The sequence below is a fragment of the Saimiri boliviensis genome, chromosome 17, assembly GCF_048565385.1.
Source record: "Saimiri boliviensis isolate mSaiBol1 chromosome 17, mSaiBol1.pri, whole genome shotgun sequence".
Lineage (NCBI taxonomy): Eukaryota > Metazoa > Chordata > Mammalia > Primates > Cebidae > Saimiri > Saimiri boliviensis.
The window spans coordinates 70,843,057-70,868,540 of NC_133465.1; the positions used below are offsets into that span (position 1 = coordinate 70,843,057).

Genomic DNA, 25,484 nt, shown 5'->3' on the forward strand with positions numbered 1-25,484 from the left:
CTAGCTTCCAGCTCCGAGGGGAGCCGACACTCACCCCACAGGCATGCCCCAGGGTCCCCAAGCAGGGGAAGCCAACGCTTCCCTTCCCAACCCAGAGTCCCCTCCCTGGCCGCCGGGCCTGTGGTCTGGCCCCGTCCCATGGCAGTCCCAGTCCTGTGGTCCGGGAAGCCCCTGGCTCCGGGGCACCCTCACCCCCTGCCCTGAGCCTGGGTTCCTTAGCCGGCTTTTCCTCTCCACCCGCCCACCCGCCACAGAGACCAGCTCAGCCCACGCCCCCACCGGCACTCTGCTGCTGTGACTGGGAGGGGCCCCTTGAGTCCCCACGGCCAGGTTCACACACAGGAGGGGAAGGGGCCTGGGAACTGGCACAGCACAGCAGGACCTCGTCAGAGCCCTGCAGGGTAGCCCCCCCCAGCCCCCCAGGCCCCACCGCCTCTGCTGAGTCACCTCATGTCTGGGAAGTTCCCAGGGCCAAGCCAGGCTGGATGAGGCATCAGAAATTCACAAATTCCCCCTGCCTCCTGGGCCAGGGAATGGTTGTCCTGACTCACCTCGGGCTGGGCCCCTGCAGACCCCCACCAGTCCCGGGCTCAGCCTCACGTCCCTGTGACCTGAGGCAGCAGTGGCTCCCCTGGTCCCTGGCATGGTCCCAGGCCAGGCTTGCTGCCCATGGGATGTAGCTGACAAGGTCCCAGGGCGCCTGGCAGGGTGGGGGCCGATCCGTGGCAGCCCCAGACCACCCACGGAGCAGCGGGGCTGCCAGTGCAGAAGTCTCCGTGTGCTGTGTCTTCCGTGTGCAGGAGTTGGTAGCCATGGCAACCCAGGGAAGCTCCCTCAGCCTGGCCTTGGCTGCTGGACTTCGGCAGAGTGGAGGCACAGCTGATGGGCCACGAGCGAGGTTACAGGCGGGCCAGTGAGCCGGGAGAGCCGGGCTGGAAGGGGCCCTTTGGCCTGGCCATTTCCCGCACTCAGGTGCCAGGAAAAGTGCTGGGTGTCCCGGCCATGCCCAGGAAGGAGCCTCTCGCCGCCCCTACCTGACCCAGAGGTGAACGCTCTGTGAGCGCCATCTTGCCCGGTCGGGGCCCAGCCCCAAGGACTCTGAAGAGATTTTAGGAGTAGATCGGTCCTCAGCGCCACCCCTCCTTCCTCTGTCTGCTGTCCTCAGCCTTCCCCCGGTTCTGTTTCTCCCTCGGCTGGGACTGGGGCACTCCTGTCTGACACGTCAGGCCTGGGGAGAGGGATGAAGACCCCACTCGGGAGAAAGGACGGCTCCTCTCAGTGCTGCCTGGAGGAGCCGAGACTGCGTGGAGCTGACCTGGGGCCTGTGGCTGGGGCCCTGCCCACCCTGGTGCGGCGTGTCACCTCGGCCTTCTTGGCAAGCATGCTGGCCGTTTGCCAGTGTCTAAGAGGCCATGGAGCTGCCCACCACTGTGGGCTGAGAGAGTCAGGGTGCTCCCCCTGTGAAGAGGAGGCCCATACACAGGGCAGTGTGTTCCCCAAGACCCTGAAAGTGGGTTTGGCAGAGTACCCAGCACCTAGTTGGTGGTGATGGTGGCGGTGGTGTGATGATGGTGATGGTGCTGGTCCTGGCGATTGTGTTGATAACGATGGTGACGGTGGTAATGGTAATGGTGCTGGTGATTGCGCTGATGGTGGTGATGGTGGTGGTGGTGGTGGCGATGGTGGTGGTGATGGTGTTGGGTATTGTGGTTATTGAGGATTGGTGAAATGGTGGTTGGTGCTGAGGGTGGTGATGTGGTTGATTATGATGGTGGTTTGTGGAACTGGTGGTGATGTGGCTGGTGGTGGTGGTGGTAATGGGAGTGATGTGGTTGGTGGTGATAGTGGTAGGTGATGTGGTTGGTAATGGGTGATGTAGTTGGTGGTGATAATGGTGGATGATGTGGTGGTGGTGGTGGTTGGTGGTGACGTTGTGACAAAGATGGCATTCTTGGGTTTTGCAACAGCAGGAGGGTGTCAGTACCAGAGCACCTGAGCCACCTGAGTGTGGCTGTCAAAGGAGTATGTGGGTAGCCTTTCCCACCATCAGCTTCTTGAATGTTTAAAGACAAAGGCTCGGGGGGAGTTTGGGGCTGAGAGTCCCCCCTGGAGAAGGGCTGAGGTGTTGCCCCTGCCTTGAGCACACCCTCGGAGCTGCCCCCAGACTCACTCTTGCCCTGTGTCCACAGCCAGCAGCCGCCTGATGGGAAGTTCTCCGGCCTCCTCTTTCATGGGCAGCCTCCTCACCAGCAGCCTGGGCTCGGCAGCGTCCACACACCCCAGCGGCCCCGGCTCGTCCCCGCCTGAGCAGGCCTACCGCGGCTCCCACCCCGCCACCTCCCACATCTGGTTCTCCCACTCCCATGAAGGTAAGTTGGTGGACTGGGCTCCCAGTGGTGCCCTAGTGGCCAAGAGACTGACCCTGGTGCCCAGGCCAGGGGCAGGTGAGGGGCTCCCCCCAGGACAGTGGGAGCCTGGCCGGTGGGCGTTGCCAAGCACTCTCTGCTGAGCCCCCTCCCTGCTGAGGAAGCCCTTGAGGAGGCAGCGATCGGTTGGAAACAGGGGCGGCCTGTTGGGCCGGGGTCCTGGCCAGATGTGTGCTCCATATGGGCAACGAGGGGGAAAGTGGGGGCCAGGAGGGGCTCTGGGGGACTGAGAAAATGTGGAGCCCAGCTGGGCTGGCCGCCTCCTCACCGTGGCCGCGCCCCACCTCCCCAGACTCTGGGAGGAGGGTTCCAGATGTGCCAGCGGCGGGGGAGGGGGCCAGGCAGGGAGAGCTGTCAACGCATAGGCTGCCACCCTAGGGCCTGGCCCAGGACAAAGAGTTCCTCCTAGGCCACCTGCCTCCCCATGGGACACAGCCCTGGGCATGAAGGCACGAAGTAGGCACCTCACCAATCCTGGCTATTCTCAGACTGCCTGGCCGGCAGGAGGCCCCTAGAAGCCCCCATGGCCTTTCCCTGGCAGGGCACCCCTGCTTGGCTCCCCGTGTTGCTCAGACCCCTTGTCCTGCGGCGTAGGCAGCGGCCCTGGCCCCCATGCCCCTGGCCCCACAGTTGCTGGTATTCCCTAGGCCACCCCAACCCCGTGGCGTGGGAAGGGTTAAGCCCCCCGCGGCTGGCACGCAGAGAGGTAATTGCAGTTGGCAGCAGGCACACAGGACTCTCCGCTCCTGGCACCCGGCACCGCCGTAACTCAATGACTGCTGAGCGGCGGGCGCCGTGTTTACAGAGCGCCGCGGACCCACACACCGCGCCGCCGCCCTGTTCCAGGCAGGGAGATTAGCACCCGGCACTGCTGGAAGCAGAGAAACCTCTCTTTGTGCAACAGGAAAGGGGCTGTTTTCCAAACAGAACAGGTGACGAGTGAGGGACAGTTGCTGAAATAATCTGGGCTCTCGGCGCAGGGCGCACACGTTGGGCAGGCAGTGAGGCACAGCCTCTTCCCGGGTGCAGGGGACGCCCCTGCCTCGGGACGAGGTGGGCAGCATGGGGTCCTGGGCCCAGGCTCCCCTGCCCCTTCCTCCCGCCACTGTGCTCCTAGTGGTCTCCTGGAGGGAGACCAGGCTGGCCGTGGCTCCTGGGCCAGCCGTGGGGAACCCGCCTTCCCGGCTCCTACCCCCCCCCACCCCGCCTCAGCCTTTTGTGTCTGTGGGCGAACGCCCAGGCCAGCCGTGGCATCTGTGTCCCAGGATGTCTGCAGGACGGGGGAGGGTGGCCTGGCAAGTGGGGAGCAGGAACGGGAGACCTGCGGCAGCCGCAGCAAACACCCTGCAACCGACGCAACGGCCCAGCTGCAGGTGCCCAGACCCACCCGCCCGGCGGACTTGCTTTCCCTCCTGGCAGTGGTGGCCCCTAGTCAGGGCCAGAGTGGCACTAGCCCATCTCCCACACTCGGCGCCAGAAGAGAGTCCCTACCCCGCCCCCTCTGCCCACCCCGGGGGACCCCACCAGCAAGGAGGGCCGTTTGTGGGTAGCGCCACCTGCCTTGGCGCCCCCGGCTGCCCTTCTGGGAGCTGCTCCGAGGGTGAGTGTGCGGCGGCCCGCGGGCAGGCAGCACCCATAACGGCCTCCAGACACTCACTTCCCTTCTCGCCAACGGCTGCCTGGGCGGACTTGCCACATCCCACCCCGGGACCCCTACCAACCCTCAGCCCCTCACACCACCCGGCATCAGCCGGTTCCATCTGCCCCTGAGCCCTGAGTTCCCCGGCTGAGTGGGAGGCCAGTGTCCAGCCACAAGCGTCAGCAGGAGCGCCTGGCATCGGGGCTTCTGAGCCTCTTCCGTCTGCGTCCCAGGGAAGCAGCTCCTCCGGGCAGGGGTGGCCTGAGCAGAGGACAGTGCCTGCAGTGCCCCGGCTGTGCCACGCCAAGGAGGTTAATCTGTCCACCAGGCTGGGCACCTGGCGCCCAGCTGAGCGAGCTGCATCTCCCCCCGTCCTTGTCAGGTGGGGTGGGCACGAATGCGGGGCAGGGACCAGGTGGACAAGCACAGATGGAGGCAGGACAAGGGGACTGGGGCATGGCCTCTGAGCCGCCTGGGCCCCAGAATGCAGGTCCCCGCCAGGGCTGAGAAGGGGCGTGGGTAGGAGAGTGCCCTGAGGGTGGCAGAGCCTCCAAGGCCACACACCTGTGAGGCCGTGCCTCCGCTCCCTGCGCCTGTACCGCCTTCAGTTCTGCGGCCCCGCCCCCTGGGATCCCCTCCCCTCGGGGGTTCCCCGCCACTCAGCCATGCTCCCTGACAGGCGGACAGGCCGCATGGAGCTGCGGCACTGTGAGTTGAGCGGCAGAGGCCAGGGCGGGCGGGCCGGGGTGAGATGCTGGCTGGCTGCCCGGGCAGCGTGCCTGGCTGCTAGTTTGACGGGGTGCCAGCTGGCTCCCCATACACCGGGCCTGTTTCTCTGCCATGTGTGTTCAGGGGAAGGGGAGTGAGGTGGGCGGGGGGCACGCGGCTCGGCCGGAGCGTGGCCCCCCCCACCCCGGGCAGGCACAGCGGGCTGCCTGGGCGGTCTGCTTCGCCCACGTTTCCTTCCAGTGGCCCAGGATGGGCGGGAGGCAGGTGCCCAGCCCAGGGAGGCCAGAAGGGGCAGGCCAGTAGGAACCCAGGTTGGGGTAGCCCCAGGAACCCCCCACACCAGGCGGGGCCTCCTCTCTCCCCATCTGCAGGGCCCTGGGGGGGAAGCCGGGGGTGCTGCAGAGGCAGCCTGGAGCTGGAGGAGCCGCCCCAGAACATCTGGCCCGGGCAGAGCCCGTCTGTTCAGCTCTGCGCCTCCTGGCCCGCAGGCTCACCCAAGGCTCGGGTTCCCGCCAGCAGTGGGCCTCCCTGGGGCTTGGGCTGGGGGCGGGCAACGGAACTGGCCAGGGCAGAGGTAAGCTCCTGCTGGCCAGCCACTCCTGGGTGGGTGAGAGTGGGGGTGGGGACAGGCACAGCTGGTCCTATTGTCGGCAGGTCCGGCCCCCTCCCTCCCCACCGCGCCCCCCAGCTGCCTGGCGGGGACCACCCACAGGACCAGTGAAAGGGGATTCTGTTCTTGGGGGGCTCAGCTGGGAAGGGGTGGGGGTGGGGGCTGCTGAGCTGCCTGCTGGGGCTACTCATGGTCTCTTGTGCCACCTGGAGGGGCCTTGGCAGTGGTGGGCACACACACAGGCACTGGCTATCCACCTGGCCAGCTCTTATTCAGAACCACGCCCCCCTCAGCAGCCACTTCTCACAGGGTATGGCCACTTCCAGGGAGGCCACTTTTTACCAGGCCTAGCCAGCTCGGGGGGGTTCACTTCTCACCGGGCCTGGCCAGCTTTGGTGGGGGTCGGGGGGCGCTTCTCACTGGACCTGGCCAGCTCCGGCAGAGGCACTTCTCCCCGGGCCCGGCCAGCTTGGGGGGCTGGGGGGCTGGGCTGCACACGCTGAGTGTGCCCTGCTGTCGGAGCCCCACAGCTTCCTGCGTCCTGCCAGCCACTCCCTGTCCTCGCCATCACCTCTGAGGTCTCAGGACTCTTGGGGGCTTCTGGGGGTGAGCAGGAGCCAGGACCACATCTGTTTGAGGGACACACCTCTGAGGGCACAGGTCCACCCGCCCCGAGTGCCCTCAGGTGCTGGGGCCCCAGCTCTGTCCTTCTCGTGATGCCAGCCCGGGACCTGCCACTTCCTCCCAGACTGTTGGCAAATCCTTCCTCTCCTGGCCACGGTTTCCTTGGTGGCCAAAACGGCCTCTTGATCTGTTCCCCACAGGCCCACTGACCACCCCAGCACTGACATTTCTACCTGGTCTCACATCCAGGTGGCGGTTCCCTTGCCCTGTCCAGACCTGCCATCCCCTTCCATGTACGACGGAGAGCTGAGCCAGTGGGGACAAGCTGACTCCCTGGGATGTGAGGGACAGCGTGGGCATCCCAGCGTGGTGGTCCCACGTGGGGATGGAGGGGCCCTACCAGGCAGGCCATCTCCCGCCAGCTTCTCGGAGCCAGAGGGAGGCTGCTCCATCCAGGCCTGTGACCCTTCCAGAGGCGTCCTGTGGCTTTCCAGAGCCAGCCCTTCCGCACCTCACCATGGCCCGCCCTGCCAGGGTCCCAGCCTCCTATCCCCACTGGAGTCTGCCCTTGAGCCCTCGGAAGTTCCCAACCCCCAGCCCGCCAAGACTAAGAGCCCAGTGTTGACAGCCTGGCTAAGTGCTGCCCATCACTGTTGAGGGCAGGGTGGTGGCCAGCATCCAGGTCCACACTTGGCAGAGGGCTGCACAGGGTGGCTGGGGGTAGGGGCATCCCAGGTGGCAGAACCTGAGCCCCGGGGAGGCTGGGGAGATGCCCAGCCCTGGTTTGGGTAAAGGGCCAGCCAGGTTCCTGCACCTGCAGGGCTCCCAGGGCCAGCCCTGGCTCCAGGTGGGGCAGGATGACGGCCCTTGTGTCATGACCTGCCCGGGGACTGCCCCTGCCTCCTCCTGGCAACGTTGCACTGCACAGTGGCACTTGCTCCCATTTTACAGGGGAGGAAGCTGAGGCTGAGGACTGGGTGTGACTGAGAGCCTGTCCCCTCATCCCCTCCCTGCGCTCTGGGCTGCCGGGCTTTGGAGTGGCGTCCCCTTTGCTCTCCCAGAGCCAGGGACTCAGCCAGGGGCTTGGGGTAGAGGCTGCTCTGGGATCCAGGAGGCTGCACCTGAGCCCTTGCCCACACCCAGGCGCTGCAGAACAGGGCGGGACAGAGCAGCGGGCAGGGGAGAGGTCTTCACAGACCCAGAGTTGCCTTAGCCTCGATGTCACATGCCCAGCCTCAGTTTCCCCATCTGCCAGCCACACCAGTGAGAATAGCTGTTCAGATGCCATGGGATACAGGCACAGAAAGCACCTTCTCCCCGCTGTGTCCTGCGGTGGTTGTCCAGTGCTGGGACCAGAGGCCTTGGTCAGCAGGGCTGGGATTCGGCCTTCCTGGGCTGACATCCCTGCACCTGACTGGAGGGGGTGCAGCTGTCCTGGCAGGGACACCGTCTCCTGCATGCCTGTGTGTGGGGCGGGCTGGTTGTGTGCCCGTGGCCCCAGGTGCAATGACAGGCGTGTCAAGGATGCTGCCTGCAGAACGTGAGGAGGCTTCTGGTGGGCAGGCAGGAGGGAGTTCCCTGGCAGCCAGAGCTGCTGTCCAGGGTGCCAGCGAAGGCTTTCAGGTCATGCGGTGGCTTCTAGCTCCATGCTCTGAGGATTGGCTGTTTTCTCCCCTGGCTTGAGGATGGGCCCCAGCCCTGGACCCACCCCCACCCCCATCCCGAGGGAGGCCGCACTCCTCCCTGTGGGATTGGCTCCTGGATCATGGGCAGGCTGCCCACTGCATGCATTCTAGAGGCTCCCCTGGGAACCTGGCCCCTGCCCCCGCTCTTTGCCACCTTGCTCAGCCTGGGAGCAGACAGAGCTGGCCAGACCTGCACCTGAGGCCAGTGCCCCGCAGGCCTGTGGATGGGGAAGCCTCAGGAGGCCCCGGGGATTGGGCACTCCAGCCCCGAGAAGGAATCTGCCATCCCCCCACCAACCACTTGTGTCCTGGAAGCAGCACTTTAAAACAGCCTGGACACCCAGGGTTCTGCCCACCTGGGTGAGCGGCCTGCGGGGGCAGCAGGGGTGTTCAGCAGAGAGCAGGTAGGACAAGGGAAGGGACCGCTGCAAGGTGATTCCCTTCAGGTCCTAGAGCAGGAATGGGAAGTGTCTGTAGCCGAGGCCACCGCTGAGGCCCCTCCTGTGCCCAGGGCAGGCGTCACAGTCCACCGAGGCCCTTGCACCTTTCTGTCCTTTAACCCTGCCCATGGGCAGCCCCCACTCCCACTGGGGCCCACTGTCTCCCCTCCTCCTGCCCACACCACAGGCATCCTCCCACCTTCAACCTGTGACCCCTCCAGATACGGTGAGCTCAGGCCTGGGGTCGGCTGGGAGGGGTCTGGGTGTGTGGTCATTGCATCCCCCGGCTTCCAGCCCACATGTGGCCTCCTGGCTTTATTCACCCATCAGGTGCTTGTGCCTTGAGCCTCTGGCCCCTGTGGTCTGCCCCATCGTAGGACTGAGTTTGGAGTCTCCTGCCTACCACAGCCACAGGGGCAGGATGTGGGGACCTCGGTGTGACCCCACTGCCCCCAGGGCTCTTTCCCATAGTCCACCAGGCTCCGAGGGCACCAGGAGCCCAGACGTCAGCAGGCTTGAGTCCTGCTCACCTCTCTGGGCGGTTTGCTTAGCCCAGGCTTGTCCTTGTTTGTTGGGGTGATCATAAAAGTTCCTGTCTCACAGGGGTCTGGGAAGGGGAGGTTCCGCGGTCCCTACATTCTAGCGGGAGCTTTGGCTTGTGGATCCGTGTGCTCCCAGGCCCTGCTGGCTGGGCCCTCTTGGTCTCTGGCCCCTGAGTGTCCCCTTCCTGCCATCTGCGGTCTCCACTATCCCCCTGGAGCCGTACCCAGAACCACCACCCCACTCCTCAGTGGCAGCCCCTTCCAGGACGCCTGCGTGTCCCTGGCCCGGCCACAGCAGCCCTGCCTTCTGCCTTCTGCCTTCTGGTCTCAGAACAGCTGTTCTGATTCATAAAAATCATTTTTTTATTTCCTTTTTCAATTCAGAGACTACAGGCTTGGGAAAAAGAAAGGGGCTTTCTGCCTCTTGTGGGGCCTCTTCTTCCCTTCCTCTCTCTGCCCCCTGCCCAAAGATGACCCCATCCTGCTGGCTGGGCCTCCCTGGCACCCCAGCCCCTTCCTCTCTGCTCCCTGCCCCTGCACCCCATCTCCCTACTCCCTCCTCCTCCTCCCCCGGCTCCCTAATTTCCCCTCTGGGGCCTCAGTGGTGGGGAGTCAAGCAGGCAAGGACGGGACGAGGCGCCAGCCAGGGCTTTGGTCTCAGGGCCCTGGTGGATGCCGCCCTGCTCCCCAGCCCAGGGGCCACCAGCCAAGGCCCAGCAGTGGAGGGACACACACAGCCGCCCACCTTCAGCTGGCCCCAGAGGGGACCAGCAAGAAGGAGCCCACTCCTCAGGCAGCTGAGCGCCTGCTCCCCCAGAGAGTGGGTGTGCTGGAGGCCCGGGTCTCTGGAGAGGGAACAGGGGCTCAATGCCCGGGAAACAGTGTCTGGGAAGGAGGAATTTACAGACTTCTGTTTACCAAAACGAGGCCTCTAAAACGTTAAACAGCAGCCAATTAAAAGGGGACAGCTTGGGAGGTTTAACCAGTGCCCCCCGGGCCCTGCCCCCTGCCTGCTGCTCCCCGACTCCCCCGTCCCAGGTCACTCCCACCCCATCGCTCTCAGCCTTTGTGGAGTCTTCCAGGAGCAGAGTTTAATCTGGTAAACATCTGCTCCAGATGCAGCTCCCACGCAGACCAGGCTCGAGCCTCAGCCGCGTGTCCTCAGCTGGAGGGCAGCTGCAGGGCTGTGGCGGGGCCAGGGTGCCTTCCCCAGGTCCCCAGACTTGGCTTGGGCCGTGCTGCCTCACAGGGAGACGGGACTGGGTCCTGCCAGGCTCCACATCGCAGGACTTCTCAGCCCTCCCTGTGCTCATGCCCTGCGAGAGACTCCAAATGGGGCGGGTGTGGGGTGCATCCTTGGAGCCGGCAACAGAGCTCAGGTTTCCTGGAGCATCTCCTGGGGCCCCAGCGCCACAGATTTCCCACTTCTGGATCTCTGGCTCTGGGATCCAGGAGCCAGAGAAGATTGATGGCTGGTTGTGCCTGCTGCTGCTGGGGACCTGCTGGGATTGGGGTCTGGGGTGCCCCTTTTGGACTTGGGGGCCGAATTTCCAGGGAAGATTCAGAGCAGGAGTTTTAGTGGGTGCCCCAGCCCAGCTGCATTCGTTCTGGTTCATTCTGGCAGCTTGAAGCTCTGGATTGCTCCTTCAAACATCTTCTCAGGCCTACAGAGGGCTGCCGGACCCCCAGCCACAGCCAGCCCCTCGGCCCTCACCTTCAGGCAGCACCGTGGTGGGCTGGGACTGGGTGGGTCTGTCTGAGTGCTCTGCCTGGGGCCCAGGGCCTGCTGGGGAACCAGAAGTCACACTCCTTGTGGCTGGTGTCCCTGGTCCAGCAGAACTGCCCCCTGCAGTGCCTGGACCGGGAGCAGGTGCCCACAAGCCTCCCAGGCCATGCTCGGCCCTGTCCCAACCCACTGGCTGGGCCTTCATCCCTGGGGTGGGGTCAGGCGTGCCCCCACACAGCCAGAGCTGTCCCAAGGCCCAGGGCCAGCAAGAGGGTGGCTGAGTGTGGCTGGCTTTCCTGTGCTGGGCAGGGGCAGGCTGCTCAGAAATTTGGCTGACTTGAGGGACAGACCCCTTTGTCCAGAGAGTGGCCTGGCTGGCATGACTTGGAGTTCCCGCTTGGGATTTTGGGGCTGGGGCCTGTGCAGGGAACTCTTTGGGGGCCCCTCCACCCTGTGCAGATCTCAGCGCTAGAAGAGGCCCTGCCATGGTGGGAACTTGGCCTCAGATGCACACCTGTGCCCCCAGCAGGGGGCGGGCGGCCGCGCACTGGCCCCTGGCATGGCTGTCCACTGGGCCCTGGGGCCTGTCGGGGAGGCCACGCCCGGGCCCCGCTCTCCTGCCTGTGGCCCTTGGTGCAGCAGCATCTGTCCACGGTGCCCCTCTTCCCGCGCAGCCTTCCCAGAATCCCTTTTGTGGCCCGGCCTGGGAGCTTCCGCGATGCTGAGCGCCGCTGGGAGGGAACCGAGGCCCCTCGTCCGTCCCCCCCCCCGCCCCATCCCATCAGCAATTCAATTTGTGCTGCACCGGAGGGATGGCATTAGTCGAGTCAGAGTTAATATGATGTATTGACGGGCTGATTTCCCCCGGCGGCTGTGTGCTGGGCTCCGAGGGGCACCGCTCCTGGGCCGACCGACGGCTTCTCGCCTCTCTGCGGTCAGGGCGATGGCGGCCGGGAGGCTGGGAGGTGCCTCTGCAACCGGGTCTCCTTGCTCCTCTAGCTCCTGGGTACCCCAGATTTTCGGGGAGTCTGGCATCCACCTTCCTACCCGTGAGCCACTTGGATCACCATGGAAACAGCAACGTTCTCTACGGGCAGCACCGTTTCTATGGAACCCAAAAAGGCAAGTGTGGCACGGGCCAGCTCGGGGAGCAGGGCGTGCGGGAGGCGGGGAGGGGGCACAGGAGCGTCAAGGCCTCCTTGGTGAGCCCGCCCACCGGGTGTCACTGAAGCCAGGGTAGGGGCTGGAGGAGAGGGTGGGCATGCCCCTTGGGATTTAAACCTAGGGACCCAGGACTGCCGCCAGACGCAGGTTCAGTTCCCAGGTCTAGCTCTAGCCACACTGTCTCACGACCTCTCAGTGCTCAGGCGGGAGCAGCTGAGCTGGTGCCCGGCTTCCTCATCACCCTAGCCCCACCAGCTTCCGCGGGATCTGGCCTTGCCTGCAGCCCCTGGCAGCCCGGGGATCCTGGGGTGGCTTCGGAGGAGGAGGCATCCCACAGAAGCCTGCGCTTCCTGGCTCACACAGTTGCTGGCCTGGGCCCAGCCCCTCAGCTCCCGCCTCCCGGTGCCCTAGTGGACAGAGGTGTTGCTCACCGCACTGGCCGCAGGCATCCCCGAAAAAGGGACACAGAGTTTCTGAGTCTTGGCTGAGAAGGCAGAGCCAGCGGGGCCTTGGGGAAGGGGAATCGCAGGACCACACTGGCCAAGTCCTGGTGCCAGCAAGTCCCCGAGAGGGCCTGGCTGGAGGTGGACAGGTATGGGTCCTTATCTCCAAGGTGGGTTTCTTCTGGTGGGGTGACATTTCATTTGCTTTTTTTTTTTTTTTTTTTAATTTTTGAGACAGAGTCTTGCTCTGTTGTCCGGCACCAGGCTGGAGTGCAGTGGCACGATCTCAGCTCACTGCAACCTCCGCCTCCCGGGTTCAAGCAATTCTCCTTCCTCAGACTCAAGCAGCTGGGACAACAGGCGCGCGCCACCACGCCCAGCTAATTTTTGTATTTTTTAGTAGAGACAGGGTTTCACCATGGTCTCGATCTCTTGACCTCATGATCTGCCCACTTCAGCCTCCCAAAGTGCTGGGATTACAGGCGTGAGCCACCGCACCTGGCCTCATTTGCATTTTTAAAAGTCCTCCTTGGGGTGGCACCAGGAGGCTGGAGCAGGAAGCTGTCTGTCACTTACCAGGTTGGTTACGGTGCTCCGATGAAAAGCAGTATCGGTGTGGGGTTCCACAGGGGCCGGCCTCGGTGAGAGCTAGGAGGGGGATTGGGAGCAGGGAGGGACAGAGGGGTCTAGGTGACCCCCAGTGTCTGGCCTGGGCTATGGGAGGGCACACCTGGGAGGAGCAGTTGGAGGGAGGGGTGAGTTCCACTCCAGTGCAAAGAGGCTTGGGCATCTCCCCAAGAGGATCTGAGAGGTGTTTGGACACACGGGGTAGTGGTATGGAGGGTGGACCGGGAGGTTGTCCTAACTGTGGAGGGGGATGCCCAGGCTGCGGCGGGTGAGGAGGGAGGCTGGGACAGATGGCTTCCTTCCGCACAGCCCCTGGGAGCACGGGAGCCCTGGCGTTTAGGGCTGGAGCTCAGGGTGGGGGCAGAGGAGAGGCCCAAAAAGCCCCCCGAAGGGGCTGGGAGGTGGACTGGACACCCTGCAGGGAATGGAGGGAGGGACCCCAGTGAGCCTGTGCCCACGAGTGGCCATGATGACCCCCAATTCTGAATGTGAGCTGGGGGGTGGGGACCTGAGGCCCTCAGCCCCCCCTCCGCACCCCACACTCACACTCCAAGACCTTCCTGTGGCCTGCACCTGCTGGCCTGCAGGAGCCCAAGATAGCTGAGACTCAGGAGGGCCTGGCCTTGCCCAGGCCGGCCAGCTGCAGGGCCGTGGGCATGGGGGCCAGGAACTCACCACCAGCCCCACCCAGCAGACTCAGGTCCGACCCAGGACAGGCACCTCGTCTCCTCACCCCACACCCCAGCTCCTGCACCTGGAGGCTGAGGGGCTCTGCAGTCCAAGGATAGCCCAGCGGGCCACGTTCCCCCAGACCCCCCGTCAGCCCAGCACGCACGCAGCTCTTTTGACAGCGTTTGTCAGGGTCGGGCAGGTGGCTGGTCCCAGCCCCCGAAACCCAACCCCTCCACCAGCGCAGGGGACTCCCTCTGGGCAGTGGGCCGGCCAGGCCTCTCGGCTTTCACAATATTGTGGTGGAGCTGCGTCCAAGAACAGTATTTGGTTTTGGAAATGGAGCTAATTAGGTTTCGCTGGGGCTAGCCCCTTCCCGCTCCCCTTCCTCCTTGTTTCTAATTAGCAGGAAATTGACAAGGAATTTACATGCCTGAGGACAATTTTACAAGTTCCAAATGTTTCTTTTGTTTCCCCCCTTGTCTGCTCCCTCCGAGTTTGGCACCACCCTGCTGCCCACCCACCCAGCTGGGCATGGGGAGGGGCAGGTTCCCTGGGGTCCCCAGAGGCGGTGACCTGGCCCCCTCTGTGGGGAGATGGGTACCCCCAGAGCAGCTGGAGTGTGGAGAGCTTGGGGCAGACCCTAGCCAGGAAGGGTGGGCCCAGGCCGCGGCCCAGGCTGGGCAGCCATTCCAGGGACTGCAGAGGGAGTCCCCAGACTTCCTCTGGGTGAGCACAGCTCCCGTTCTCTGCTCCCGAAGCCACTGGCCTTTCTCCATTTCAACCCACCAGCCTGAGGCATCCAGATGAGAGGCTGGGGGTGTCGGGGCTGGGAGATCCCAGGGTGTCCAGGAGGTTGGTGAGCCCATCCTCCTCGCCCACCTGTCCTTCCACGCCCCTCCTCTGGGGGTGCCGGGAGCTCGCTTGCCACCTGTCCCTGAGGTCCCGGCGCCTGCTGGTAAAGACCCTGCTGGGCCGCTCCGTGACACTGCCGGCCTGCCCCGCTGCCCCCCAAAATCCCCACAGGCACTGGCCAGGCAGGGGACACTGGCCTCAGGTTTACGTCTCCCGTCTCTGAGGTGTGGGGGCTGGGTGGAAGTTAGCTCTGGGGCAGACGGTGAGTATGTCTTAGGGACAGAGCTGCCGTTTGGGAGGGTGAGAGACTCCAGCCATGGATGGTGGTGACGGCGACATGGCCGGGGGGATGTGACGAGCGCCCCTGAATGGTGCACCAAAATGGGAAATTTTATGCTGCCCATATTTCACACAATTTTATTTAAAAAAAAAAAAAAAAAAAAAAAGCAAAACCCTTCCCCAGGCTGTAACCTGGGGTCGGTGCCAGCTGGTGTCCGGGAGGCTCTGGGAGCACTGTCTCAGGGAGTCTCTCCAGCCTCACCCTCAAGGCCTCCCGTCAACCTTGGCTCTTTCCCTGCAGATAACTTCTACCTGCGCAACCTGCCGCCCCAGCCCACGCTGCTGCCAGCCAACCACAACTTCCCTAGCGTGGCCCGGGCCGCTCCCACCCACCCCATGGGCTCCTGTAGCCGGGATCGAGACCGGGGTGAGGCTGGCTCCCTGCAGAAAGGCCCCAAGGACTTTGACCGCTTCCTCATGGGCAAAGAGCTGGGCAGAGAGAAGGTGGGCAAGGCGGCTGAGGGCAAGGAGCGGCCGGCAGCAGAGGAGGACAGTGGCAAGGAGCGGCACAAGCTGGTGCTACCTGTGCCAGCAGACGGGCACTGCAGGGAGGGGGGCCCCGCCGCCCGAGGAGCCTGCGAGGGCCGCCCTAAGCACCTCCCCTCCTGCCTCCTCAACACCAAGGTGCTCAACGGTGACATGGGCAGGGCCTCGCTAGCCAGCTGTGCAGGGGGCGTGCTGGGGCGGCCTGGTGCCGGGGTGGCGACCGCTGGGCGCTGTGCCAAGGAGGCAGCGGGCCCCTCAGAGCCTGGGCCAGCCTTCAGCGAGTGCCTGGAGCGGCGGCAGATGCTGCACCACGCCGCGTCCTACCCCGTCCAGTCCGGCCTGCCCGCCGGGCCGCCCCCACCCCTCAGCACGGCCGCCGGCTCCTTCCCCTGCCTGCAGCTGCATGGGGGCCCCGACGGGCTCTGCCCACTGCAGGACAAAGTCCCCCGGGACCTAAAGGCCAGCGGGCCCACCTTCGTGCCTTCTGTGGGACACCTGGCCGACAAGAGCCGCCCGTTCCAGGCCGCTGAGGCCTGCGCCATAGCGGGCGAGGGCAAGGAGCGGCACCCAGAGGGAGCCATGGCCCCTGAGCACGCCGCACCCTACGGAATCTCCTATGCCCACCTGAAGGCGGAGGGCAAGGCCGAGCGGCGGCCGGGGGGCTTCGAGGCGGCCCTCAACCCCCGGCTGAAGGGTCTGGACTATCTCGGCAGCGCGGGCCCTGAGGCCCCCTTCCCCGCACTCCCTAAGGGCAGTCTGGACAAAAGCGGCTACTTCGAGTTACCCACCCCTTCCCAAGACTGCGCCCGGCCTGGTCACCAGGACCCGCTGGGCGGGAAGGCCCCCCAGGCCTGCTGCACTTTAGAGAAGACAGCTGGCAAGGAAGCCCCAGCCGGCCCCCCTGGGGCGCAGAAGGTGGCAAGGATCCGGCATCAGCAGCACTTGGTGGCGCCCGAGGTGGATACGGGGGGCGTTGGGGCCGAGGCCAAGCGCAAGTCCCTGGAGCTGGCATCCCTGGGCTACAGCGGGCCCCACCTGCCTCCGTGGGGTGTCCAGGCCGGCCAGGGCACCACCATGGCCGTCGGTGAGGAACGTAAGGCCGGCGCCTACCTGGACCCCTTCGGCGGCGGCCTGCAGCAGGCGCCCCTCCTGCCCCAGGAGCTGCCCGCGCCGCCAGATGAGGTCTCCGCCATGAAGAACCTGCTGAAGTACAGCCGTCAGGCCCTGGTGGTGGGCCAGAAGGCGCCCTTGGTGGGCCTGGGCGGCCTCAAGGCCAGCTGCGTCCAGCAGGAAGCGAAGTTCGCGTCCTCCAAGGGCCCGGGCCAGGCAGAAAGGCCGGACTGTGCCCGCAGCCGGGAGCACGACGCTGCGCACGGTGACGGGGAGGTGCGGCAGCCCCCCGTGGGCATCGCGGTGGCCCTGGCCCGGCAGAAGGACACGGCGAGCCGCACCGAGGCGGCCTACGGCACCAACGGCGTGCGGCAGGGCCGGGCCGCCCCCGCCTTCAAAGGTACGGGCCCTGCGGAGAGGAGACCGGGCCCATCGAGGGTGCCCAGCGGGCCCTGCCCCGTGCCCCACCCCCCTCCCCACAGCTCCCACCCCTGCCCTCGGCCGACCCTCCAAGGCCCCAGGACCAGGGGACCCTCCTCAGGGCCTCGGGCCCCCCAGCCACCCCAGCCCTCCGCCTTCTGCCATCTCCACCCTGTGCAGCCGGCGGTGTGCCCCGTTCCACACACGCGCTGGACCTGGAGGCCGAGGAGGAGAGGACCCGGCTGTGTGATGACCGCCTGGGACTGGCCAGCCGTGAGCTGCTGCTGCAGTGAGAGCCGGGCCTGTGGCCCTGGGGAGTAGGGCCGGGCCTGGGCGTGGAGGTCCCCGCTCAGAGCCACAGGGAGAAAGAGAAGGGTGGTCGTGACTGGGGCAGCAGACTGTGTGGTCCGCCGTGGGTGAGGTGGTTCCCACCCCTAGAGCCTTTCTGGGGTCTCACCCTGGGTTGAGGATCTCGGCTAACCCGCCGCAGCAGTAAGGTCAGCCACCCGGGCCAGGAGAGGGCCCCCAGTCAGCCCTGCAGAGTGCTGAGGCTGGAGCCTGGGGTTTTCCCCGAGCCTCCAGGCCCCGTTCTCCCTCCCAGGTTGGTGGCGGGGGTGGGATGGGGAGCCGGGCATTGGCTGCTGGTGGCAGGCTGAGCTCCACGTCTTACAGGGACAGCAAAGACCGCGTAGAGTTCACCCGGATCCACCCTCCAAGCAGCTGCCCTGGGGACCTGGCCCCCCACCTCATGATGCAGAGTGGCCAGCTGGGGGGGGACCCGGCCCCCCACACTCACCCCCATGCACCTTGGCTGCCCCGCACCCGAAGCCCCTCCCTGTGGATGGGGGGGCACTCCTACGGTCAGTGCTCCGAGGGTGGGGCGGGGGCTGGCCTGGGGCTGACGGGCTCTCTCCTGGCCCCCGAGGGAGGCAGGCCTCACCACTGCGGCCTCTGCTTTCCAGGCCTGGGGCACCCTGCCCTGCACCAGAACCTGCCCCCCGGCTTCCCTGCCTCCGTGGCCGGCCCTGTGCCCTCGGTCTTCCCCCTCCCCCAGGATGCCCCCACGCAGCTGGTCATCCTGCCCTCGGAGCCCACACCCCACAGCGCCCCCCACACTCTTGGTAAGGACCCCTGGCCCAGGCCGCTGCCCGGCGTTAAGGAGGGGCAGTGAAAGTGGGCTCGGCAGGGCTCTGGAGGGAGCAGCGGGCGTCCTGGGCTGAGGAAAGGGTGGTGGGGATACAGGGAAGCGGCCCAGAGCTGCCCCCTCCCAGGCTGGGCTGACCCTCCCGGCCCTGCCCGCAGCAGATGTCATGGACCAGGCCTCGCTGTGGCCCCCCGTGTATGGGGGCCGCGGCCCCGCCCCCCACATGCAGCGCCCGGGCCAGCTCCCCGTGTACGCGCGGCCGCAGCTCCTCCGCCAGCCGGAGCTCTATGCCTTGCAGCAGCAGCAGCAGAGGGCCGCCCAGTTCCAGGTACCTAACCCACCTGGGCCGCACGCCCCCGCCTTCCCCCAGCCCCCACCCTGCCCGGCCGGCCCTGGCGCCAGGAGCCCCCTGCACGCCTGCCCTGCAGCAGGATGAACCCTAGCAGGGGCCCTGGTTGAGCCTCTCCCCTTCCCTGACAGCGGAAGCCTGAAGACCAGCACCTGGAGCTGGAAGAGCCTGCCCCGAAGTCCACCCACAAGCCAGTTGCCTTAACCCCCACGGTCCCGGGCGCCCCCTCACCCGCTGCAGGCCCCACCAAGCTGCCACCCTGCTGCCACCCACCCGCCCCGAAGCCCCTGCCCAGCTGCCCCACCCCACCACCTCGGCCCAGCGCCCCGTGCACTTTAAATGTCTGCCCTGCCGGCAGCCCCGGGCCTGGCTCCAGGGTGCCCAGTGCCGAGCAAAAGAATGGGGAGGGCCAGCAGCCAGAGGCCGACATCGTCACACCCAAACCAGGTGAGAGCAGCCGCCTGGCCCAGACTGATCCCCGTGCTGTGTGCCCAGCCCTCCTGTGCCTGCCCAGGCCTAGGGCATCCTGGCTTTTCCCTTCCGTCCTCTTCCCTCCTCCCAGTCCGCCGACAACCACACCGTGCCCTAGCCGCCTCCTTCCTGGCCCTGGGCTGACAAAGGCACCGTGAAGCCCCGCCGGCCATGTTGGGGACCTTCCCCAGTGATGCAGGCGGGGCCGGCTGGTGGTGGTGCTGGCGCCCTGGGGGCACCAGCCATGGGACCTGACCAGGCTGCAGGTCAGGGTCTCAGTAAAGCTGGGTGAGGGAGGGGCAGCAAGGAGGGTTGCCGGGGGTGGGGCGGGGGTGGTCTCGGTCCCTGCTGCCCGCCTGCCCACCCCTGCCAGCCTGTTTGATTCTCTCTGAATGAGGCTGAGAGTTCACATTGGAAACCGTGGGCCAACATAAAACTCGTCCCAGTTTCACAGTCAGGAGACGGAGCCCACAGAGGGTTTTTTAGTTTTTTCCCCTTAGGTTTTTTTTTTTTTTTTTTTCTTTGCAGCTAATGGGACGTGATGCCTCTGACATGCTGCCGGCTCAGGGAAAACCCTGACCCAAGCATCATGCTGTACAAATGCCCCCGTTCCGGCTGCCCACACCACAGGGTCCCAGACATAGCTCCCCCAGGTGGCCAGGGTTGTTGGGGGAGCTTTAAGGCCACTCTGGTGGGGAAGGAGGGCGTGGCCTCAAGCTGCTCACACTTTTTTTTTTTTTGAGACAGGGTCTCCCTTTGTCGCCCAGGCTGAAGTGCAGTGGCACAAACGTGCGTCACTGCAGCCTGTCTTCCTGGGCTCACGCCATCCGCCCACCACCGCCTCCCGTGTCGCCGGGACCACAGGCGCTCCCCGCCATGCCCAGCTCATCGTTTTTTAATGTTTCTATAGTGGGGGTGCTCACTCTGTTGCCCAGGCTGGTCTTGAACTCCTGGCCTTAAATGATTCTCCTCCCTCAGCCTCCGAAAGTATTGGGATTGTGGGCATGAGCCACGCACCCCGCCAGGTCCCCGCCTTGATTAACCTAACACTAACACTTTCCATCAGCCTTGCAGGCCTGCAGCTGGCCCCGGACTCTCCCGCATGGGCTTGGGTCTGAGGGTTCGAGGCCACCGTTCCTCGTCCCATTCTAGGACACTCCCTCCCCACCGCTCCTGGCTCCCTGCTCACCTGTCCCCTCCTTTGCAGACCTGCCTCCCGGATACCTGCGCCCCGTGGCCAGCATGGGCTTCTCCCTCCCCTCAGACGTGCACTCTTCTGACCTCGAGGACCCTGAAACTATGCAAACCGCCGCCCCAGGGGCCCAGCCGGAGCCCACAAGGACATTCCTGCCTGGGGAGCCGCCTCCCTGCAGCCCCAGGAGCCTGGAGGAGCCCGGGCTGCTCTCAGGGCCCAGGGAGGCCACCCAGGACCTTGCTGCCAGCCCCAACCCTGCCGAGCGGGGACCCCAGGGGAAGGCAGCGGACGTCAGCCCACTTGAGGGGCTACAAGAACTGCAATGTGGGGCCCTCCTCGAGGCAGGAGGCTCCGAGGGCTCCGGCCAGGCTCATTCTACTCAGGGAGGGGCGAGAGAAGAGAGGAGCAGGGAGGAGGGGGAGCAGGGGCCTCCGTCGGGGGCCTCTCCCCAAGGCCTGGAGCAGCAAGCAGGGAGCCCCAGTGCCCTTGAGGACGAGGGGGAGCGGCAAGCCCCTGAGGAGGACGAGCTGGAGGAAGATGAGCTAGGGGAGCAGAGCGTGGAGGACTCAGAGGAGGACTGCGGGGCAGCCCCCGACAGCAGCCACCCACCCAGGGCACTGCCAGGCCTGGATGCCTTGGTGGCCGCCACCATCGACCTGGGAGACCTGCCCAGCGGCAGCCCACTGGACCCTCAGCCCCCGGCGGCCTCTGCATGTCCCCGCACAGCCCCGCTGCCCCATAGCTCAGGGAATCATGGGATCGCTCTGCTCAGCGAGCTGGCTGACCTGGCAATCCAGCGGCAGAGGAGTGAGAGGGCCATGCCAGGTAAGCCCGGTGACTGCCGCCACCCCCCGGAGCCCCAGCCGTGGGTCCTGCGGGCTTGGCTCGGGGTCAGCTGGCCAGATAGCAACCTTGGGCTCTGCTACGTTGTCCCTGAAGTGTGGTGGGTCCCCTGGAGAGTGTCCACCTCCCCTTGCTGGCCCTCGTTCGTGGAGTCCGAGGCAGGTGTGCCATCTCCAAATCAACCTGTCCCACGTAGGTCCCTGGGACCGGGACTCGCCTCCATGGTGGTTTCAGAGGAAGGGCCTCTTGGGTAGCACCTGCTGTCACTGTGAACGATGGAGGCTCAGGGGCTGTCCCCACCCCCGTCTCACACATGGGCATGTCCCAGCCCACAGGGGTGAAGTTGCTAAAGAGAGACCTGGGTTCTGGCGGGGGGAGAGGAGAGCCTGCCCCCTGCTCTGCCAGGCCTACACCTCTTCAGGCTCTGTGGCTGCGGCCCTGGGGGGTCCAGTTCAGGAACTGGTGGCTGCCCAGGCAGGCCCAGGGGAGGGGGCAGGAGGTTGGGGCTCCTTCTCCAGGGAGGCCTGTGGGACCTGGAGCTCCTGGGCTCTCCTACCCACCCAGGGCCACAAGGACAATGGGCAGGTCTGGAGCCCCTGGGACACCCAAGAGTCAGGTCTGCTTAGCCCGCCCTGGCCCTTGGCCTGGGCACCCCCTGCGGCCCAGTGCTCCTGTGAAAGCCCCACTTCCTGCCATCTTCTCTGTGAAAGCCCCAGGGTCAAGGGCATCCCCCAGCTGGGCACGGTGCCCTGGTCATTCAAGGCACAAACCTGACAGTCCTCGGGGCTCGGCCACCGCTTTCTGGATGCATAAAGTCACCGCAGCCAGAACAGTGCTTTTCCCCAGGGGCCTCTGGTCACTCTCTGCTGGACAAGGCTGCTGGTCTACACCCGCAGGGGTGGTTCCACAGTGCTGGGGGCCGCCTGCCCTCCCGGGTATCTGGCCCAGAGGCCCTGCTTCTGGGTGACGCTGTGCAGAGGGAGGAAGCTCTGAGACCCTGCCCCGTGGGCTCCAGCTGGACCCCCCACAGGCCCTCACTTGGGCTTCTAACAGGCTACGTATGAGAAGGTAGACATCGAGGTACGGGCGCCTTGGGACAGGGCCTGAGCTGCCGGGGACCCACCATGGATGGGTCACAGGGACCGTCACCCAGCAGCGTGAGAAGGCATCAGCAGATGCCAGGTGCTGTGTGTCCGGCCAGGGTGGCCCGTCTGCCACAGCAGTGCCTGCTGGACAGAAGCCATTCGCGGCATGAAGATGTACACAGGGTTGGGGGCTGTGCGCCGTGACCCTGCACGGACGTGGCCACCCTCCAGCCAGGCCCAGTGTCCCAGCCCCCAGGGTGCACGGGGTATGCAGAGGTGGAGTTGGAGCCAGCTCTGCCCTCCGTGTCCCCGCCGCACGACCCCTCCTGGACCCTGCCGTCCCCTCGTCCCAGCTAGTGGGTAGGACTGTGCGGCTTTGGGGCGCAGAGCTGATCCCTGCAAGTGTGGCAGCCACTCCAGCTGAAATTAATCAGGAGGTTGGTTTTGTCCTGTGCCCGACAGCAGGACTGCAGAGGGGGAAAGGGGAAGAAGTCCCCGGGATCAGGGCCGGGCCGGTGGAGAGCCTCTAGGCCTGGCAGAGCTGTCTGGGTGAGGCCAAGTGGGGGCCACATGTCCGTAGCCTGCAAGGTCAAGGGAGGCCCAGAGCAGCTTCTGGCCAACGGCAGCGACTCCAGGAGACCAGGAGACCTGGGGCCTTCGGCAGAAAGGGCCGGCGGAAGCACATCCCGGCTGCCCATGGCAGCAGCTGCTCAGCCTGCCCCTCTTGGTCATCTCTCTCCTCGTGTTCTCTGGGGACCCTCGACCCGAAGCCTGAGCGTCCCCATGGTGGGGATCTGTGGTCTCAACTCAGAACTTCGGTTCAGAGCTTTGCACCCCAGCATCTGCCCTCTGGGCACCTCCCAGCTTCTTAGTAGTGACCTTGAGGGATGGATCAACCCTTAGTCCGGGCTTGTGGCCTTCTGGCCCTCCCCTGTCCCTGAGGAGGGAACCAGCCACGTGCCATGGAGTGCCTGTGGCATGTCGGGTGCATCCCCGTGGCTGTCAGGCGCTGAGTTGCCACATGATGGATGGGTTCACTCTGGTCATCCTGAACTCCCACCTCTAGCTGAGAACAGCCGTGTCTCTGGGGAGCCCCAGTTAAATGGAGCATGGGGTTCAGAGGCAGAGACCAGGTTTGGGATGCTCGTTGCTGTGAGGTTATCATTATTCCTAGGTGCTCCCAGGGGGTGCCAGCACCTCTACTCTGACCCCACAGGAGTCCCCAGCTCGCCTGCCTTCCTAGCTATACCCACCCTCCCCCACGCACGGTGTCTGGCCGTCTCCTGATGGATGCCCTTGTGGGGTCAGCCCTTGTGGGATCAGGCCACGTGGGCCCCACTCCTTGTTGCTGTGCAGCCCCAGGGTTGGCTCCCCCACTTGGGCCCTGAGTCCTCACCCCGGGCCCTCCCCTGCGTAGAGACCAGCCTCTCTGCTGGCTCAAGCTCTGACTCCAAGATGGGCTGTGCCTCCCCTGGGCCACTGCCTGGGCTGCTGCGCTGTTGCTCTCTGTGGTCGCTGCGAGGGCAGCTCCCCCATCCCCGCTCCCAGAGGATGCCGCCCTGCCGGCACCCCCTCCTGACCTGTGCTCGGTCATGGCCCTTCTGCCTGCCCCAGGGCTAGGGTGTGCTCAAAGGGCCTGGCAGAGCCCAGCGCTGTGCAGAGAAGTAGGGGCAGCAGTTCACTGCTCTGTGGGAGATGGCGGAATGGCGGCTGCCCCTCTGAGAAGGGCCACAGTGCGTAAGGCTACATCCAGAAACCCGAGCGCTGTCCTCCTCACAAGGAATCCAGGGCCTGGCGTGGTGTCCACCTGGGGTCCCAGCTACTCAGGAGGCTGCGGTGGGAGGGTGCTTGAGCCCAGGAGTCCGAGGTTGCAGTGAGCCATGATAGCACCACTGCACTCCAGCCTGGGCAACAGAGCAAGACCCTGTCTAGAACCTAAAGGTGTGGAGGGGACTTGTCCCTCCCTGTGCAGTGACCACTGGGCTCCCTGCAGCCATCGAGGCTTCTTGGGGGTCCACACAGGCAAGTAGTCAGAAGGACCGATGGGCAGAGGGACAGGCAGCGGCAGGCCTTCGCTGCGGGGGGGCACCAGCCTCCACCACCTGGATTAAGTGATGCTCGGTTGCTGAAGCCCACGGTCCAAAGCCATCTGTCCACGTGACTTTGAACTGGTTGACAGACAGCTGTTGGAACCACGGGCTTGAGCAGCTGAATGCAGTGTGGTTGAACTTGAGCAGTTTCCAGGGTGGAAGCTACATGGCCTCACAGCCCTGCCGGTGTCTCTGAGGGTCCCACAGCAGCTGTTTGAAGTGGGGCCTCCCTGGTGGGGGGTGCACAGGTGTTTCCGTTAGAAGCTGTAACAAGTAGCTTGCTTTATACTTCCATGGTTTGGGCCCTGTCTTGCCCTGTGACGCAGAGGACCCCGTCCCATGGGCCCTCCCAGCAGGCGCTGCCCTACCACCAAGGGAGTGTCTCCCCAGCCTGGAGCCAAACAGGGGTGCCGGGTGCCAGCCCTGGTGCCTGCCTCACTCTTCCCGGCCGCCTGACCCTCATCCTGGTTCTCACGGCCGGATGGCTTCCAGAGGCAGGGCTGATGACATCAGGAGACTGTGAGGGGCAGTGTGTGCCCAGCCACTCCCATGCTGACCTTCCCATGCCCCACAGAGGAGGAAGAGGACGTGCTGGCCTTCAACCTGCAGCACCTGGCCACGCTGGCCACAGCCTGGTCCCTGGTAGAGGCTGCCGGCCTGGACAGCTCCCCCGCCCCAGCACAGCCCCCGACAGCCGCCCCCTGCAGCAGCCCCAGGCTCACCCCCCGCATGCAGATCCTGCGGCGCAAGGACACCTGGACCCCCAAGACCAAGCCTGTGAGTGGGGGTCCCACTGCCCACGTCACCCAGCACGTGGCATGGCTGGGAGCCCCAAGTGCCCGGGCTGTCCACACAGCCCCTGCCTGGGCCCTGGCCCAGCTCACAGGCCCCTGTGCCCCTGCCTCCCAGGTATGCCCCCTGAAGGCTGCCATCGACCGGCTGGACACGCAGGAGGTGGGGATGCGCGTGCGGCTGGCGGAGCTGCAGCGACGCTACAAGGAGAAGCAACGGGAGCTGGCCCGTCTGCAGCGCAGACACGACCATGAGTACGCGCAGCCCGGCGGCGATGGGGGCCTGGGAGAGTCGCAGTGCCCACTCCTGGGAACACCTGCCATGCTAGGGCCGACGTGGGAACAGGCCCGGACTGGGCTCTGCCCCCTGCCTGCGGGCAGGCGCTGGGGCCTGTCGGGGAGACCCCCCCCCACAGGCAGGGGGACCTGAGGAGTGTGAGGCACGCGGCCAGCAGCGAGACCAAGTGGCAGGGGCCGGGGTTGGTGGAAGAGCCTCTCGGCAGAGGCTGGCACAGCAGGAGGCCAACCACAGGGTGGCGGGTGAGGGAGTAGGGAGGGCTGGGGCCAGGGCAGAAGTTGGGGGAGAGGCACCCCCAACCAGTGGGCAGGGGCCCTGGCTGGCCTTGCCCTCCGCTTGCAGGGTCAGGCTCCCCAGGCCAGGTCTGGGACGCACCTTTCGCCGCACGCAGTAACCCTCTAAGGGCAGTGCCCTCGGCGGGAACTTGTCAGGGAGCTGGGTTGGGCATGAACCTCTGACCATCCCCCTTGCGGCCCCCAGGAGAGACGAGAGCTCGCGGAGCCCTGCACGGCGGGGACCTGGCCGGCCGAGGAAGCGCAAACACTCCAGCTCGCTGCCCACCCCACGTCTCACGGGGCCGCTCCCCAGAAGCGATAGCAAGAAAGTCAAGTGAGTCCCGCGCTTTGGTGTCGCAGGCTGCGTGTGTCTGGCCAGCCTGGGGCCCTTGAGGCTGGGGCAGTGGGG

General features: G+C 65.6%; 1 protein-coding gene across 4 annotated transcripts in view; it reads left to right on the forward strand.

The window, feature by feature from the left end:
- Window positions 1-25,484, forward strand: part of BAHCC1 (BAH domain and coiled-coil containing 1) — a 62,469-nt gene that overhangs the window by 25,677 nt on the left and 11,308 nt on the right. For 3 of the 4 annotated variants that reach the window (XM_074389051.1, XM_074389052.1, XM_074389053.1), the window contains exons 3-14: window positions 2,190-2,369; window positions 11,421-11,543; window positions 14,760-16,514; window positions 16,715-16,823; window positions 17,207-17,394; window positions 17,497-17,655; window positions 17,837-18,006; window positions 18,159-18,474; window positions 19,706-20,518; window positions 24,286-24,488; window positions 24,621-24,757; window positions 25,281-25,409. In XM_074389051.1, the coding sequence (XP_074245152.1) occupies window positions 2,190-2,369; window positions 11,421-11,543; window positions 14,760-16,514; window positions 16,715-16,823; window positions 17,207-17,394; window positions 17,497-17,655; window positions 17,837-18,006; window positions 18,159-18,474; window positions 19,706-20,518; window positions 24,286-24,488; window positions 24,621-24,757; window positions 25,281-25,409 (4,282 nt within the window). The remainder of the gene's footprint in view (window positions 1-2,189; window positions 2,370-11,420; window positions 11,544-14,759; window positions 16,515-16,714; window positions 16,824-17,206; window positions 17,395-17,496; window positions 17,656-17,836; window positions 18,007-18,158; window positions 18,475-19,705; window positions 20,519-24,285; window positions 24,489-24,620; window positions 24,758-25,280; window positions 25,410-25,484) is intronic. The other variant, XM_074389054.1, reaches the window with a different exon arrangement.